Source organism: Schistocerca piceifrons, chromosome 6 (assembly GCF_021461385.2).
Source record: "Schistocerca piceifrons isolate TAMUIC-IGC-003096 chromosome 6, iqSchPice1.1, whole genome shotgun sequence".
Lineage (NCBI taxonomy): Eukaryota > Metazoa > Arthropoda > Insecta > Orthoptera > Acrididae > Schistocerca > Schistocerca piceifrons.
Genome location: NC_060143.1, coordinates 593,742,534 through 593,761,115, shown reverse-complemented (window position 1 = coordinate 593,761,115; position 18,582 = coordinate 593,742,534). Strand labels below are relative to the sequence as shown.

At 39.2% G+C, this 18,582-nt stretch overlaps 1 protein-coding gene across 1 annotated transcript in view; it reads left to right on the top strand.

Moving 5' to 3' along the window:
* LOC124802539 (trifunctional enzyme subunit beta, mitochondrial) overlaps positions 1–18,582 on the top strand; it is a 76,895-nt gene that overhangs the window by 32,532 nt on the left and 25,781 nt on the right. The window contains exons 5-6 of the mRNA XM_047263398.1: positions 9,777–9,964; positions 10,353–10,527. Of these exons, the coding sequence (XP_047119354.1) occupies positions 9,777–9,964; positions 10,353–10,527 (363 nt within the window). The remainder of the gene's footprint in view (positions 1–9,776; positions 9,965–10,352; positions 10,528–18,582) is intronic.

Below are 18,582 nucleotides of genomic sequence, written 5' to 3'. Positions count from 1 at the left end.
ATGTCCTGGTGTCTCTAGACTTAAATATCTATTGAATGCAAAGTTCGCTGATATGATTGATGAAGTTACCTACAAAAAGTGGGTAACTGTAGATAGGTGTTTGATGGAAACAGTAGTAAAAAGTACTGATAACTTCATGGATGAGCTTTTGGACACTCTAATGAAGGTAATAACTCATTCATTTATAGCTAGTCAGCAGAAAGAATACTACAGCGAAATCAAGGACACTTTAACTGAAGGCCATGTAGTAGTAAATTGTGATTTTGCAGAAAACTACTCTTTCGTAGTACAAGATGAAATACAATCATTCCACTGGACTACCACCCAAGCTACACTGCATCCTTTCATCATATAATATAAATGGGAGGGAAAACTAAAACATCTGCAGTATGTCTTCATACCAAATTGCCTGAAACATAAAACAGTCTCTTTCTATGTATTCCAGAAAAAACTGCTAGAAATCTTAAAGCAAACCTTGCCGTTTGCACTTAAAAAGATTACTTACTTTTCTTATGGCAGTGCTGCACAATATAAACATAAGAAAACTTCCTTAATTTGTGTTTGCATAAAACTGATTTTGAAGTTGAGGCAGAGTGGGAGTTCTTTGCAACATCCCATGGCAAGAGTGCATGCGACGGCCTGGGCAGAACTGTTAAGCGGCTAGCTGCTAAAGCCAGCTTACAAAGGCCATATGACCAACAAATCTTAACACACCCAAATCACTTTATGTATCTGCCATGGAAAACATAAAAAAACATTGACTTTGAATATTGCACAACAGAGGACTATGAGCTGACCAAAGAATACTTACTTCCTCGGTTTAGTGAATCAAAAGCGATTGTGGGAACAGAAAAGTTTCACTCATATAATCCCTGCACAGTGTGTCAAATTACTGTCAAGCCTTATCATTTTAGTCTGGGTGAGTCTCTTGACTATGTGACAACACTGAACCAAATAACACCATCACATGTGGAAAATACTGCTGCTGGTTTTGTGACAGTAGCTTATGATGACTCTTGGTGGCTAGGATGCAATGAAGAAAAGTACCATGACATGTACCAAATAAATTTTTTACACCCAAAGGGTCCAGCCCAGTCTTTTTACTATCCACAACCAAGAGATATATTAGATGTCCCAGGAAATACTATTTTACAAACAGCGAATTCAACAACAGCTACGGGAAGAACCTACACTTTAAGTGCTAAAGAAATGAAGTTGTCATCTTTTGCTTTGGAAAAATATCTTAAAAGATCATAAAAGAAGCACATTTAAATTGTTACACCTACCCTCACTAAACACTATGTTGTATAAATACCATCATCATCTTGGACAGTTTCCAGCCACTGGCTGGGTCTGTCGGGAACACAAGCCTCTCCATCGTGTTCTGTCTTTCCACCATTCCCCCTCTTCCACCTTCATCCAGTTCTCTCCTCTTCTCATCACACATTCCTTCACTCCCTTCACCCATCTATCTCTTGGTCTTCCTCTGGGCCTCTTCCCCTCCAGTTGCAGATCAAACATCCTCTTTGGAATTCTTCCTTCATCCATTCTCTTCACGTGTCCATACCACTGCAGTCTTGATTTTTCTATCCTGTCCTGTACTGGTTCCTCCTTTAGTCTTTCCCTCACATACACATTTCGCAATCTGTCTCGTCTTGTTACACCCAACCTGCTCCTCTGGAACTTCATTTCACTAGCCTGTATTCTACTTTTGTCGCTTTTGTGCATTACCCATGTCTCACTTCCGTATGCCAATATGGGGACAAAGTAGGTTCGGTATATAATTCCCTTGGATTTCTGTGGCACCTCCTTGCTCCAAATAAGCCCCCTAATGCATTTGTAGAACTGCCCTGCTTTTCTGCACCTTTCATTTATTTCCATTGCATTTCCCCCCTTACTTTCAATCACGCTTCCCAGGTACTTGAAGTTCTCTACCACTTGTAGTTTCTCCCCTCCACAAGTTATATCCACATTTGGCCTATTCTTCTTCCTTGTTGCGACAATTATTTCACTTTTCTTTGCAGAGAAATGCATTCCATATTGTGCTGCTGTTGCCTCCCATGCATCTAACTGCTCTTGCACCACCTCCTCGTAATTTCCCCATAACATCAGGTCATCGGCAAAAAGCACTGCTTTCATTTTAGTTGTATAAATACCATGTGTATTAACTTTATAAATACCAATTAGTATTAGAAATAAAGTTCTATCCATGCAAATATCAACAAGTTAATCTTTTTCCCAAGTGAAATTAATTATATGCCAATTTCTAATATAAGGAACTTGTTGTAAATGATTACAAACAACACTGGAAAACCAGAAAAAGATAATCTCTGCCATTTACAACTAAGGATGAAGGTGAGTGGCTTTATTCAAAATTTTAACTTGTAGCACATATATTACCAATTAAAATGTGTTCACTTCATTCAGATGCATAGTCAAAAGAATCATGAACATTAAATTAAAAGAACACTATATCATTTAATGAATGAATGGACAAACAATAAGAGGGTAATAATGTTGCATAAAAAGGCTAACATAATAATTGAAGTTTGTTAGAATTGCATAGGCCTACCTCAGTATCCATAGCCTAGAAATAGTCTGCTTTTCACCTCACTAGTGTGTATTGAGGCAACAAGATATTATTGGTCTTTAAATATGTCTGCTTGTGTCTGTATGTGTGGATGGATATGTGCGTGTGTGCGAGTGTATACCTGTCCTTTTTTCCCCCTAAGGTAAGTCTTTCCGCTCCCGGGATTGGAATGACTCCTTACCCTCTCCTTTAAAACCCACTTCCTTTCGTCTTCCCCTCTCCTTCCCTCTTTCCTGATGAGGCAACAATTTGTTGCGAAAGCTTGAATTTTGTGTGTATGTTTGTGTTTGTTTGTGTGTCTATCGACCTGCCAGCGTTTTTGTTCGGTAAGTCACCTCATCTTTGTATTTATATATAATTTTTCCCACGTGGAATGTTTCCTTCCATTATATCAACAAGATATTATTTTATACAAGAACCCATTGAGATCCCATCTTGAAATTTTGCATGCATGTAGTCAGACTGGACAACACATGTAATTTATAAAAAAATCTGAGGGTACGTATTTTGGAAATTTCAAAAAATGTTTTTTGGAATAGTTTAAAAATTTCAGATTTAGGTAGCATAGTCATGTTACATATCAAATTGAAGGCAAATTTTAGAGGAAAACAATGGTGCAAGTTTGAGCGCTCTAGGTTGTATAGTTTTTGAGCTAAAGCATTTTAAAACTATCATTGCTTGATCAAAAACAGATTTTATTTTTATACCCTTGAAACTCAAAAACCAAATGTCAGAAGAATTTGAAATTTCAAATTTAAACTATTGTTAGTGGGTACATTGCCCAAAAAAAAAAAAAAATTATTCATCCAAATCTTGAGAGGTGACGGTTCAAATCATGTAGTAGAATTAGTTGATTTGACATGGGATGACCCCAGGGTAGAATACAGGAAATGTTCTTGAAGTGTATAGGCATCACACCAGCAGTTTCATAGAGGGTGGGCATTGCTCTTCCTGGTATGTGCAGCTCACCTGCTTGAAGGGCTTTGTGAAGATTGTACACTAAATATACACCCATTCAAAATGTCCTCGCACTCCATCTGCATACGAAACTGGTAATTGGCATCTGCTAATGCCACTAACACAATACTGAAAGTGTCTATATAGTTTTAGTAGGCTTAGTCCATATCAATTCAGGCAGGCTAGTAAAAAATCTTACCTTCATAATCTCGGATGTTAAAATGAAGAATTAAGTAAGGAGCTAGTATTTGTTGTTTTCTCCAAAAAAAAAAAAATCTGCTCAGGGGTACAGTCCTCGAAAGATGACACTGCGCATACCATTCTGAAGATGCAAATTTTGGAAAAAATTTTAAAATGCTGTATCTCTGGAACAGTTGTAGATATTTTGTTGGGGGTTTCTTTTATTTGAAAGATAATTGCTTTGTGATTACAAAGAAATCCTCCATTTGGACTTATCTGTCAGTTCTTTTACTATAATGTTCTAAAGCTTTTTATAGTTTATGGATTTTTTTTTCAAAAATGCCAATCCATAAAATTTTGAATTTTATTTCATTTTTATTTATTTTATTTTATTTTTTTTCCTGTTGGTTAGTACCAGATAGTTCTACATTCCCTCAAAAGGAGAGCTTCCAATTATAGGTTGAACAGGTTTTATAAACAATTCAAATTTTAGCCAGAACTAAACATGTGTTCCATTGCTTTAGTATCTTACTTGATATAGTGATACCTTCCTGTTGAACCAATACCAACTGGAGCACTTACAATCTTCAAAACATTGTGAATAGGAAGTGATCACTGATGGTGTTGTTGCTGGCCTTCAGCTGGAAACCTATGTCCAGCAGCTGGTCCATGTGGTAGTGTAAAGTTCACTGCAGTTTTGTTTAACTCATAACTGGTGTCTATAATCTCTGCAATCCACCAGGCACAGTGATACACGCATCACAGACCTCCCCCTTCTCAGGTTGTGAATCTGAATATTATCCTGCTGTTTCTGAGGTGTTGACCAAATGAACAATATTTCTTCTTTCTTGTTCTTTAAAGTGTGTGCAATACCAGTTTGCCCATCAATTTGAGTCCAAAAATGTCTTCTGAATTCCTTTCACTGGAGTAGTTTGTTTGGACCATTCTTCTTTTTACTGCTCACAGAATTCAATTTCCTCTTTGGACAAAAGAATGAGAGCTGTGGATGTGTAAGATTTCACGACTCTCATACAACCCTCAGCATTCTGAATCACAGCCGTATTTGGTCTGGAAAGATTGTTTTGTAACATGGTGCTTCAGCAGGCATCTTACGTCTTCAAAAGGCCTCTTCCCGTGATCAGTGGCACTGTGTACTCTGTCAGTTGGCACAAGTGACTTACTGAATTCAAACAGCTGATAACAATTTTTAAAATGATTAGAAGCACCATCACAAATAATCATCATATTTTCTGCACCTGTTTGCATTTGTAGGATTTTGCGCAGTGCTAGCAAAGCATGTGCCGAGTCATGTCCCGTGTCATCATTTATAATTGCAACACTTGGGGTCTTGTTTTCAAAATGTGTTACTCCTGTAAAAATTGAAATCTGGTCATTGCCCCAATGATACCTTTGTACTACTTCTAGGAGAATTACAAACTAGTTCTCAGCAACATCACAGTGAAGCACTAAACATAATGCTTCAGCCCTTACACACCCTTTGACTTCTGCAATGTGTTGTTGCAATTTCTTCAGATGCCAGTGTGTTATTGCTTTCACTGACCATTTACCAAGTTCATCAATGGAACTGTCAAAAGCAACAGTTTTCTTAATTAGTTTATCTTCCTTCCATGTCACATATGTAATTTCTGCAGAGTTATCTGCTACATCTTCCAGGCCAAGTGTTTGCAAAGACAGTCCTCCCTTTCCAGGGCAGTCACCACATTCTTGAAACAAATAAGTCTCTCGCTTTACATCACAAACTACTGATGACTTCACACACCCAACCAAGGTGTCATGTCACATGCTCCAATAAGTTCTTCAAAGTTACCACACAAAGTTCAAAATTAGCGCAGTACACACATAGACATCTCTAGGTGGGTGTGGAACTGTCCACTTAGGCTGTAGGGAATAAAATTTTGATCTTACAATGTGTGAAGTTGTATAGTTGCTCTTAGAAATTGCAAAAATTTCCTTAATACTGTGTCATGTACCTCTTCACTTTCACAACTTTTTGACCTCCAACTGTTTCAGTTGAAGTGTCTTCTTTGTTGCCACTCTGGTGAGAACAGTTCCAAATATCTTCCAGATAAAATGACTGCACTGTTTGAACTTGAGCTGCTTCTACAGGATTACCATAATAGGAATCTGGTCTTCCAAAGACTTCTTTTACAGGCCTCACATTTCTTGCTTGCACATTTTTACTGTAGGATGAACAATATTCAACAGCTGAATTGATATTTGTGAAAAATTCCTGGCAAAAGGTGCAAGATTGCTTTGATTCATTTTCTTCTGAAGATGGAATTTCTATTTCAGAGAGTGTGGTCAGTTTTGCTGTAATGTGTTTATCCATAGCTTTAGTAATTTCTAAGCACTTTCTTGTTTTACGTATCTTAGGACAACGGTTTCTTAACAGGACTAACACCTACCTCTGTAGTTGACTGATTCAGAGTATTTAATTCTTCCTCTACTGATTAAAAATCTGCATCATCTGCACCATGGGAGGCTTCACCTTGTTCAGATACTATCATTGTTGTAATTATGTCAAAACTTTTAGAACACAAAATGTCATCACTGGAAACCTCTTCACTTTGAAACAGTCTTCAAATGAGAACTTATTCCCAACTTGAACAAAGTCTGTGTTTATACATAATCACTCGTTCATGGACGTGCAGATAGTCAGCTGTGGCCCCATCAGAAGACATTTCAAACAGTCCTTTTCAAAAAAACACACTGCAACTGTGTCAACTGGCAAATTCCCCACAAAACACAGAACTCACTGGATGGTCTTGGATTTGTTGGAAGCCTCTTCAGTGAACAAATTAGCACTGAACAAATACAATTTCAGAAACCTGCGATGAACAACTACGACAAAGAAACTGACAAGAAGCTACAATGAAAGTGAAAAGAAAGAACTGCAACAATGAAAGTGAAAAGAAAGAACTGCAACAATGAAAGTGAAAAGAAAGAACTGCAACAATGACAGTAGAAGTAAACATTGTAACAAAGACACTAGTAAGAAACAATTTCAGTGAAAAAATTAAAAAAAATGCTTTTTTAAAATAAAACCTGTCCAACTTAATTACAAGTGGAAGCTCTCCTTTACAGAGAATACTGTATGTGGTACTAATCAATAGAAAAATCTAACTTTCCTGGATTGGCAGTTTTGAAGAAAAAAATTGTAAATTATAAAAAAATTAAAGGCTGGACAGTAAAAGAACTTTGACAGTTGTGTCCAAACGGAGGATTCCATTGCAATTGTAAAGCAATTATCTTTCAAATAAAAAACTCTTGACAAAATATGTCGAACTGTTACAGAGAAACAGCATTTTTTTAAAAAAATTCCAAAATTTCCATGGAATGAATGATGACTAACTGAAACCCTCAGCTGCCAACAGGTGGACAGCTGAAAATGTGTGCCCCGACCGGGACTCGAACTCGGGATCTCCAGCTTACATGGCAGACGCTCTATCCATCTGAGCCACCGAGGACACAGATGAATAGTGCGACTGCAGGGACTTATCCCTTGCACGCTTCCCGTGAGACTCACATTCCCAACTGTCCACAATTCTACATATGTAATGTACCTTACAGACATTTGCCGATTCACTCATTACTCGCGCACGCTTTGGCGATTCCCGTAAGAGTTTGGGCAACCTGTGCGCATTCGCACAGACGAAGGTTAATGGCTGGGTAGCCTTTAACTATATATATGAAGACAGGTTGCCCAAACTCTTACGGGAATGAGTTTTCTGCAGGTGCAAGTGCAGTAGCAGAGCTATGCTTTTTGAGTGTAATTAATGTAAATGAGGGGCAGCTGAGAAATGTTTACATTTTAACAAAGAGAATTTAGTTTTGCTATTCAAATCTTTATCTGAAATGGCGATTTAAGAAGCTAGTTAGTGAACAACATTGCGTTTTGTGTTTGTACTTACCTGCCTTCAGAAATAATAACCTCAATCTTGCCATCAGATAATAGTTATCTTAATTCCTCCTCTACATTCAAAATTGCTTGCATTTCAAGACTACTGATTATTTTTCTACTTGTATATAATCCTAAGAGACACTGAAGAAAACACTAACAACTGAGACAAGAAACCTTAACAGTGTGTACAAAAGTAAGCACGAAATATCATTTTCACTGTTGCAGATTTTTGTATACAATTGTTCAGTGTAACCAGCATCTTTCTGTTTTTGTAATGTTACATTACAGATACTCTGTGTAAAAGGGAAAAGTCATGTATTTTGAAAATAAGATAATGCAACTGGACCATGTGTATTTATCACCTTTTTTGTTAGACATCAGTGTGCAATAACCACTCACAGGTGGCTTGAGGCAGCACCAGCAGTGGAGGGTATCTGAAGTGCGAACTGTTTGCATGTCATTGTGGTTAAAATATACTGTGTGTGACAAAAGGCACTATCCAAATCCAGCACTGAAGCAACTGTGGTGCACTACAGGCCATAGATGACAGGGGTGAATGATGGCTATAGAGATGTATTGGGCAAATAGACATGCAACTGTTTGAACAGCTGACGACCCAGGTGAGCAAAGTGGCTATTGATAGTGTCTCCTCAACCATTGTCCAGTGAACATCGCTGCATGCACCCATGCTGACTGCTGTTCATTGGTGACAAAGGCTAGAATTTCACACCAATACTGCATGTGGACATCCACTGAGTGGCTGGGTAAATATCCTTTTCAGGTTAATCACTTTTTATGGTCCATCTGACAGATGGTCTTTGATGTTTACAGTGTGAAATGTCTGACAGCAAACACCCAGCAACAATCATTGGAGGAGTCGAGGCTAGGAGGCATGTCTTGGGTGACCTCATCATACTGGAAGGCACAGTGGATCAACAAAAGTATGTGTATGTCCTTGGGGACCGTGCAGTTTTTTCCTCAGTACGATGGCACCTACCAGCAGGACAATGCAACATGTTGCACTGCTCGCAGCATACATGCGTGGTTCAAAGAGCACCAGAATGAGTTTACCCTGTGCTCCTGGCCACCAAACTCCCCAGATTTAAACCAAATTTAGAATCTGGGGCCACCTTGATCTGGCTATTCACACAAACCGAGAAACCTTGCGCAGCTGGCCACAGCACTAGAATTGGCACAGGTCTACATCCCTGTGTACCTTCCACAAACTTACTGACACTCTTCCTGCATGTCCCGTAATAGTCTACGTGGCAAAAGGTGGTTATTCAGGCTTCTGAAAGGTGCTCACATTAATGGATGGTACGTAGATTTGTATCATGAGAGGTTGGTGGTTAAGAAGTTGGTGATATTATATCAGGGGTCAGTGATTACATGGGAAGGTTCAGCAAGCAGATAGTCTTGGTGCACTCTGTGTAGAACACTCTGGGATTCTTATTCATGTTGATGGATACCAAAAAGAGAATGTTTAGTGGACATTTGTAAGCTGATTTATATTATTGTGTTCCATGGGGGGGGGGGGGGGGGGAGATTAGCTTACTGTACCTAGCCTATAGTATTTGTATTAAACCCTCTGAAAGATAAATTATTACACATAATTAGAATAGAATTTTGTTTTATCCAAATTATGAGCAACATCTGTCCTGCTTTGTGTATTTGGTTTTCTCTTGTAGGTTAATCTGAATTTAACAATTGATAACCCTACTTATTTTTAACCTTTTAGGGTAATTAAATTAATTAGACTTAATAATTAACCAAATATTTTCTTCTGTGTACTGAAGTTAGTTTTTTGTCAAAGTATAAATTTAATGTATACTGTTCAGTTATACCCCTACAAGTGGTGCGCGAGCGCGCGCTCGCCCACACACGCCCGTAACTTTTTATGTATCGAACATGTATAACTTTTTTGATTTTGTTTCACTGGTTTAAATATTTATTAATGATCCATTTTTTATGATGGCCTTAGAAATAAATAATACATTGAGTAGTTCTACTCATTAAGATTCTGTAAGTGTGCATGCTGACATAAATTTGTTATGCTGGAAAATGCATTGTCACTTGAAGGCTTAATGTAACGGACATCCAGAATAAAATGCATGAATTTTCTCTTAGGGATTGGTTTAATTGCATCTGGAGCCTTTGAAATAATAGTTGCTGGTGGTGTAGAAACAATGTCTGATGTACCCATTAGGCATTCACGCAAAATGCGTAGCCTGATGCTGAGGGCCAACAAAGCCAAAACTTTAGCGCAGAAATTACAGCTTCTGGCATCCATCAGACCAGGTCACTTTGTGCCTGAGGTAAGTCTTAAATAGGTTATTTAAGTGTAGGCATATAGTTTCATTAAAACTGTTAGCAGCACGACTCTGAACTTATACTTTACCTACACTGTAATGAAAACTATCTTAATACTTACTGAAATTAGTTAAATATTTTTACATTGTGTGGTGGATGGTGTATTGTTATAAAGTGATTCCTGATTGTTATGCAGTAATGTATATAGTTCAGGGTTCAAATCTGTTAATTCAGAAAGGTACATTTTTTCAGGGTGTCTTAATCAGGTTACACAAACAGTTGTTTTACTAAATAGAGTATCTTGTTTCCTCTATGCATTCTACTATGTTCAATATATGTTAGTATAGTGTGAATACTGATGATGAAAAATGATTTTAATTCAATTTCCCTTAGTTGCCAGCTGTATCCGAATTCTCATCAGGTGAAACTATGGGTCATTCTGGTGACAGGCTGGCAGCTGCATTTGGAGTTACGAGGAAAGAACAGGATGATTACGCTCTCCGGTCACACAAACTTGCTCATGAAGCTCAGCAGAAGGGTTACTTTACAGATGTAGTGCCAGTTAAAGGTAAATTATGGGCTCTGTTAAAGTTAATGAAGCTTTTTGGCCTCATCCCCATTGCAGATATGGAACTTTCAAATATGTTAAGTTGTCCCCAATTTGTTGTACAGAAAAACTACTGCTTACACAGAATGTTTGTATAAAAGGTACTGAATTTTCCTAACATATTTTTTATTTTATATTGATTTATTTGTGGGACACAATAAATTCAGTAACAGAAACTTTCAATTTTTGTAAGAGCAATGATATTTCAGGAGATAAAACTATCATTTGGACTAATATGGTGAATTCTCAATTTTTTCAATTTAATACACTACTTTCGAGAAGGTAAAATTCATAAAAATAATAAATTAAAATTTTATATAAATACAAAGATGAGGTGACTTACCGAACAAAAACGCTGGCAGGTCGATAGACACACAAACAAACACAAACATACACACAAAATTCAAGCTTTCGCAACAAATTGTTGCCTCATCAGGAAAGAGGGAAGGAGAGGGGAAAACGAAAGGAAGTGGGTTTTAAAGGAGAGGGTAAGGAGTCATTCCAATCCCGGGAGCGGAAAGAGTCTGCTTGTGTCTGTATGTGTGGATGGATATGTGCGTGTGTGCGAGTGTATACCTGTCCTTTTTTCCACCTAAGGTAAGTCTTTCCGCTCCCGGGATTGGAATGACTCCTTACCCTCTCCTTTAAAACCCACTTCCTTTCGTTTTCCCCTCTCCTTCCCTCTTTCCTGATGAGGCAACAATTTGTTGCGAAAGCTTGAATTTTGTGTGTATGTTTGTGTTTGTTTGTGTGTCTATCGACCTGCCAGCGTTTTTGTTCGGTAAGTCACCTCATCTTTGTATTTATATATAATTTTTCCCACGTGGAATGTTTCCTTCCATTATATAAATTAAAATTTACTACTTGACTTCAAACATACCAGTATCTGCAGTTCATCAACTTCAATCAAACTTGTTCCTGTGATTTTGTCAAAAGATCAGTATAGCTTTTAAGTTACATCATTCATAAATCCTTCATAAACTTAGTTTTAGGCCTCTTTCTGCTGCTCCAGCATTTTGACTGTAAGGAGTACTGGCATATTAACTAATTTCTGTAGTAGATATTGTAACCAAATGGTTTCTTTGGTCCATTCACATGCCGAATTAATTACTGCTTCATATGTGGAGGTTGCCAATACTACTTGCAGCTGCCTTTTCCATCATTCTGCCCCCCATCTACAGCTACATACTTATTCCGCAAGCCACCGCACACCGCATAGTACATGGCTGTGTGTACCACATACCACTACTAGTCGCTTCCTTTCCCATTCCACTTGCAAATAGAGAGGAGAAGAAAGACTGGCTATAAGCTTCTGTATGAGCCCTAATTTCCGGCATAATTGTTGGGAGTAGAATTGATCTGCAGTAAGCCTCAAATATCGGTTCTCTGAAATTCTGCAATAATACCTCCAGGTATTCCCATTTGTGTTCACATAGCATTTCCACAATATTTGCGAGCTGACCGAATCTAGCAGTAACAAATCTATCAGCATGCGTCTGGATTGCTATGATGTCCTCCTCTAATCACATTTGCTGGTATCCCAAACGCAGGTGCAGTACTCAAGAATGGCTTGCACTAGCTTGCTATACCCCTGTCTGCTTCATAGAGGAGCTATGCTTACAGGAGATGGAGATGAAAGGAGAAAATATAAAAATGCAGTAAATGAAGCAGGCAAAAAGGAATACAAACGTCTCAAAAAAATGAGAAAAACAGGAAGTGCAAAATGGCTAAGAAGGGATGGCTAGAGGACAAATGTAAGGATGTAGACGCTTATCTCACTAGGGGTGAGATAGATACTGCCTACAGGAAAATTAGAGAGACCTTTGGATAAAAGAGAACCACTTGTATGAATATCAAGAGCTCAGATGGAAACCCAGTTCTAAGCAAAGAAGGGAAAGCAGAAAGGTGGAAGAAATATATAGTGTGTCTATACAATGGCGATGTACTCGAGGACAATATTATGGATTATGGGAATGGAAGAGGATGTAGATGAAGATGAAATACGCGATATGATACTGCGTGAAGAGTTCGACAGAGCACTGAAAGACCCAAGTCGAAACAAGGCCCCGGGAGTAGACAACATTCCATTAGAACTATTGACAGCCTTGGGAGAGCCAGTCCTGACAAAACTCTACCATCTGGTGAGCAAGATGTATGAGACAGGGGAAATACCCTCAGACTTCAAGAAGAATTTAATAATTTCAATCCCAAAGAAAGCAGGTGTTGACAGATGTGAAAATTACTGAACTATCAGTTTAATAAGTCATGGCTGCAAAATACTAATGTGAATTCTTTACAGACGAATGGAAAAACTAGTAGAAGCCGACCTCGGGAAAGATCAGTCCGGATTCCGTAAAAATATTGGAACACGTGAGGCAATACTGACCCTACGACTTATCTTAGAAGCTAGATTAAGGAAAGGCAAACCTACGTTTCTAGCATTTGTAGACTTAGAGAAAGCTTTTGACAATGTTGACTGGAATACTCTTTCAAATTCTGAAGGTGGCAGGGGTAAAATACAGGGAGCGAAAGGCTATTTACAATTTGTACAGAAAGCAGATGGCAGTTATCAGAGTCGAGGGCCATGAAAGGGAAGCAGTGGTTGGGAAGGGAGTGAGACAGGGTTGTAGCCTCTCCCCAATGTTGTTCAATCTGTATATTGAGCAAGCAGTAAAGGAAACAAAAGAAAAGTTCGGAGTCGGTATTAAAATCCATGGAGAAGAAATAAAAACTTTGAGGTTCGCCGATGACATTGTAATTCTGTCAGAGACAGCAAAGGACTTGGAAGAGCAATTGAACTGAATGGACAGTGTCTTGAAAGGAGGGTATAAGATGAACATCAACAAAACCAAAATGAGGATAATGGAATGCAGTCGAATTAAATCGGGTGGTGATGAGAGTATTAGATTAGGAAATGAGATGCTTAAAGTAGTAAATGAGTTTTGCTATTTGGAGAGCAAAATAACTGATGATGGTCGAAGTAGAGAGGATATAAAATGTAGACTGGCAATAGCAAGGAAAGCATTTCTGAAGAAGAGAAATTTAACATTGAGTATAGATTTAAGTGACAGGAAGTTGTTTCTGAGAGTATTTGTATGGAGTGTAGCCATGTATGGAAGTGAAACATGAACGATAAATATTTTGATATTTTGGACAAGAAGAGAATAGAATCTTTCGAAATGTGGTGCTACGGAAGAATGCTGAAGATTAGATGGGTAGATCACATAACTAATCAAGAGGTATTGAACAGAATTCGGGAGAAGAGGTGTTTGTGGCACAACTTGACTAGAGTAAGGGATCGGTTGGTAGGACATGTTCTGAGGCATCAAGGGATCACCAGTTTAGTATTGGAGGGCAGTGTGAAGGGTAAAAATCGTAGAGGGAGACCAAGAGACGAATACACTAAGCAGATTCAGGATGGTGTAGGTTGCAGTAGGTACTGGGAGATGAAGCAGCTTGCACAGGATAGAGTAGCATGGAGAGCTGCATCAAACCAGTCTCGGGACTGAAGACCACAACAACAACAACAACAACAACAACATGCTTACACAAATTCTCCCTGCAAAACGGAGTCAAGAATTTGCATTTTACCTGATGTGCTTATCCTATTTTGTATCGCTTTGCTACGCCTAGATATTTAATTGATGTGAGTCACAATGCACATTACTAATGCTGTATTCAAACATTATAAGATGGTTTTTCCTACTCATCTGCATTAATTTACATTTATCTACATTTAGATCAAGCTGCCATTCACCACACCAACTAGAAATTTTGTCTGTCATCTCGTGTTCCCCTCCATGTGCTCAAGGATGACAGTTTGCTATTCATGAGAGCGCCATCTGCAAACAGCACTAAATTGCTGTTTTCCAGCTTAATAATCTGAAAACTTGTTCTTAGACGGCTAAGAATAGTTTTGATGAGATTGGATTTCCTTAATTGACACGTCTTTCAGATATGAATTTCTTTCAGTCCTGATGAAACCTAATGAAATCTGCAGCATTGATATATGATGTATTCTTCACTGTACTAACATTAATTGAAACAATGCCCTGTTCGTGAAGGGTGATACTGAGACACTCTATAAAAAATGTATGAATCCCAAACAAATTGGTAATACATACCCATTGTCATGTTCCATAATTTGATTCGTGGCTTGCGAGTAGTCTTTTACACTGATTCCATGCGTAAAGGCATCTGTTACTTTACTTAAGTAAAATCCAATGTATGTGCGCCGCCCCCCCCCCCCCCCCCTTTTCCCTCCATCTGAATGGCTAGTTATGATTCTTGTGAATATGTTTACGCTATGGTCAGCAGACTCTGTAGTTTATAGTGCTGTATATCTTGCCTACCTCCTTTTTGTGTAGCAAAACAATTTTAGCATTGTTCTTGTTTTGGGGGGGAACTGGCTTCCTCTGAAAACCTACTGTAAATAATTATGCAAGTTATTGTTTTACTTAGCTTGAAACACCTTCTTGCTCTAGTTCTGATTTTTTTCTTCTTCTGTGTAACTGTAACAAATTTTGCTGTTTAAATACCTTTGCTAAATAATTTCTTCCTTTGTAATGAACATAAAAAAGATGAAAATATTTCTTGTGTATTGACACCCTTAATAATTTTTATTTTTATGAATATACCTGAAGTCTACAAAATGGAATGAATGCAAACGTGAAGTCAGTGAAAATAACCTGTGGGAAATATTTACTTCTGTGGTTTGACTTGTTCTTTTGCAAATAGAGAAGGTAAATTATGTTACTTATCGTCATCATTTATCGCATTAATGGGCCTTTGAGGCCTACAGCAGAACAACAATAGAAAAAACATTACAAACACAAAAACCTCAATATGTTACTTGAGGATAAAATTAAAGCATGCTCCGTGTAAATATATAGGGAGATAGACAGCTCCTAAAACTACCATAGCAGCGAATACGGTCTTTTAGTAATGATGTAACGTGCTAACTTGATTACAAATTGTTTCTTAAAATGTATATCTGTTCTAAGTAGTTTTCAAAGAAAGTGTTTAGTATTGTTTTGCAAGATGTCTTGCCACTCGCGTCACTTAAAAAAACTGTGCACATCAGAATAGATAGTCTAATAATCAAACAACCTCAATGATGTTATGATTGGGAATACACATGTCAGTAAGTTGAGGTTTTCTCTAAAAGTTACATCTGGGAATGATTGTGGTGGTCAATAGAAGGACCCAATTATAAGTTTATGCCCATCTTAGTGATCTTCCTTGCAGCTTCATTTTCCCCTCTTAGTGCATTTGAGCTTCTTTCTACCGAGACAGATGCATCACCTTAATTTTCTATTACCAATTGATCACTAGGATTTTAGTAGTTTTGTGTGTGTTTTGGAGGAGCGACCTTCTCTGGGTCCTAGGTTAATATTCGTACAGCTGATTGAACAGTTGCCTAATCCAAGGGGGGGAAAAGTGCATGCACCCTGTACAGTCAGCTGCCTGGATAACCGCCTCTGATCTGTAGTGCATCCTTAACCCATTTAGGGGGGACCCTACAGTCAACAGGCCTGTGATGCACCTAGAAAAGACAGCAAAATTCGTCACAGAACATTGAAGTTTCTGGTTCAAGCCTCTTAGTCAACTCATTAGGAAACCACACAGCATCAGATATTTTTATGGTTTTATTTTTGTGGTATTTGAAGTTCAGAACTCCAATATAAATCTGCCAAAGTACATAGACACATCTCTCAATGTCTCCTGGATCATTTATGTATATAGATAAAGAGGTTGTGTCGCATTTCCATGGGGCTTTGTTGACAATACCCTTGTCCCTGGTCAACTCTCACTGTCGAGGACATTGTGCTGCATTCTATTACTTAGTTTTTGAGCCACTAACATATCTGGGAGCCCTCTTCATGTGTGTGGACCTTTGTCAGTAGTTTGTAGTGGGATGCTGCATCAAATGCTTTCTGGAAATCCAGGAGCATGGAATCTGCTTGTTGCCTTCTATCCATGGTTTGTAGGATATCATGTGAGAAAAGGGCAAGCTGAGTTTTGTGTAAGCGATGCTTTCTAAATCTGTGCTGGTTTGTGGACAGAAGCTTTTAGAGGAAATTTATTACATTCGAACTCGCAATGTGTTCGAGAATTCTACAGCAAACAGATGTTAACCCTCAAGTAGTCCTGTAGGTGATTTGTCACCCAGTGATTTTCTTTGTTTTGTTGTTGCCCACTTAGGTTGTCCAGATATGGATTGATGTTGCTTAGAGTTCCATAAGTTTATTCACATTGTGTGCTCTGTCACATGACTACTGCCCTACATACAACTATAAAGTGTGTGTACTGTAGAAGGTAATTCCCATTGTAGCATTCGTTGGGATATCTTCATGTTTAATTCTCAGGACAGGAAGAATGAATCCTAGGATGCCTCTTTGTCCATGGTAGTTAATCTAATCTTGTCTTCATTGTCTCAAGAAGTGCAATACACTATGTGATCAAAAGTATGTGGACACCTGGCTGAAAAAGATTTAAAAGTTCATAGCTCTCTCCATTGGTAATGGTAGCCTTTATGACAGCTTCCACTCTTTCAGGCATACGTTCAATCAGGTGCTATAAGGTTTCTTGGGAATGGCAGCCCATTCTTCCCAATGTCGGTCGGTGAGGCCTGGCACAAAGTCAGCGTTTAAAATCATTCTCCCCTTGCAGGTCCGGGGGTTAGAATAGGCCCAAGGTATTCCTGCCTGTTGTAAGAGGCAACTAAAAAAGAGTCTCGCATGTTTCGGCCTTTGTGATGGTCCCCTGTTGGGTTTCATCTCCATTTTTCAAAATTTTCCCCAACTGCAAGCCAATTGGGGAGACCTCTTGCATCCTTCATTGACGTGGATCTGCACTGCCACTCACTCTCCAGCTGTTGGGTGAGGTCACCCTCCTGGGTGCATTTTCCTCCATCCTTTGTGCAGTATCATGTTCTGCACTGTTGACGATAATGAACTTCTTAGCCTGTTTCCACCAGATATCCAGCACGGTAGCCAGTCTGTTGTGGTGGGGCGGCCGTGTACCCTGTTGGTTGTAGCCCCCTGACCACACAGGGATTGCTCTGCTGATGCCTGCGCCATTGACTCCCCACGTATACCAAGGAGTAGATGCCCATCACCCTGTGGCATTGGGACTTCCGGCAATGGCCATCCTCCCAGGTGGCCTCTGCTGCGGCTAGGTGGCGCCCGTGGGGAGGGCCCCTGGTCAGAGTGGGTGGTGTCGGGGCAGATGACATGTATTGAAGCATAGTACGTGATCTCTTCCTGGTGGTGGTCAAACACCAGCAGTCTGTAAGCGATCAGGGTCTTAACCTTAATGTTAGGAAATATGACACAAAATCGTCCCCCACCCCGTCCCCCTCCCCCCTCCGGCAATACCACGGGAGGAACGCCAGGCTAAGGATGACAGTGAAGCTTATTCACCCCTGTACTTCATATGCAAGAGTTGACGGGGAATCTTTCTTGTCAATGAGACCTCAGTTTTTTGTGGAGCATTTAGATGACGAGTTTTGGGGAGGTGGAGGGCTTGTCCAAAATGAGATCTGGTCTGGTCTTGATCAAAACAGCATCCTTTGCCCAGTCAGGGGCATTACTCGCTTGTGACAAGCTGGGGGATGTTTCTGTATCTATCACACCCTCATATGAGCTTAAATATGGTCCAGGGTATCATATTTCACAGGGACCTTCTTTTGCAGTCTGACAATGAACCGCATGCCAATTTAGAGCTGTGAGATATCCAACTCATCTGGCACGTCCACTGGAGTCCGAAGGATGATCAGGTTGCCACCAGTGCCTTCATCTTGGCCTTTGAGAGTGACACATTACTCGAGGTGACGTAAAGCCATGTATTCCACCCCCGATGTGGTGCTTTAAGTGCTGGAAGTTCGGCCATGTGTCTTCCCTCTGTACTTCCAGCATCACGTATCTGTATTGAGGACATTCTTCACATCCCAATACTCCCTGTGCCCCGCCTCCCACTTTTTTCCACTTGCGGAGAGTGCCATTCACCTTGCTC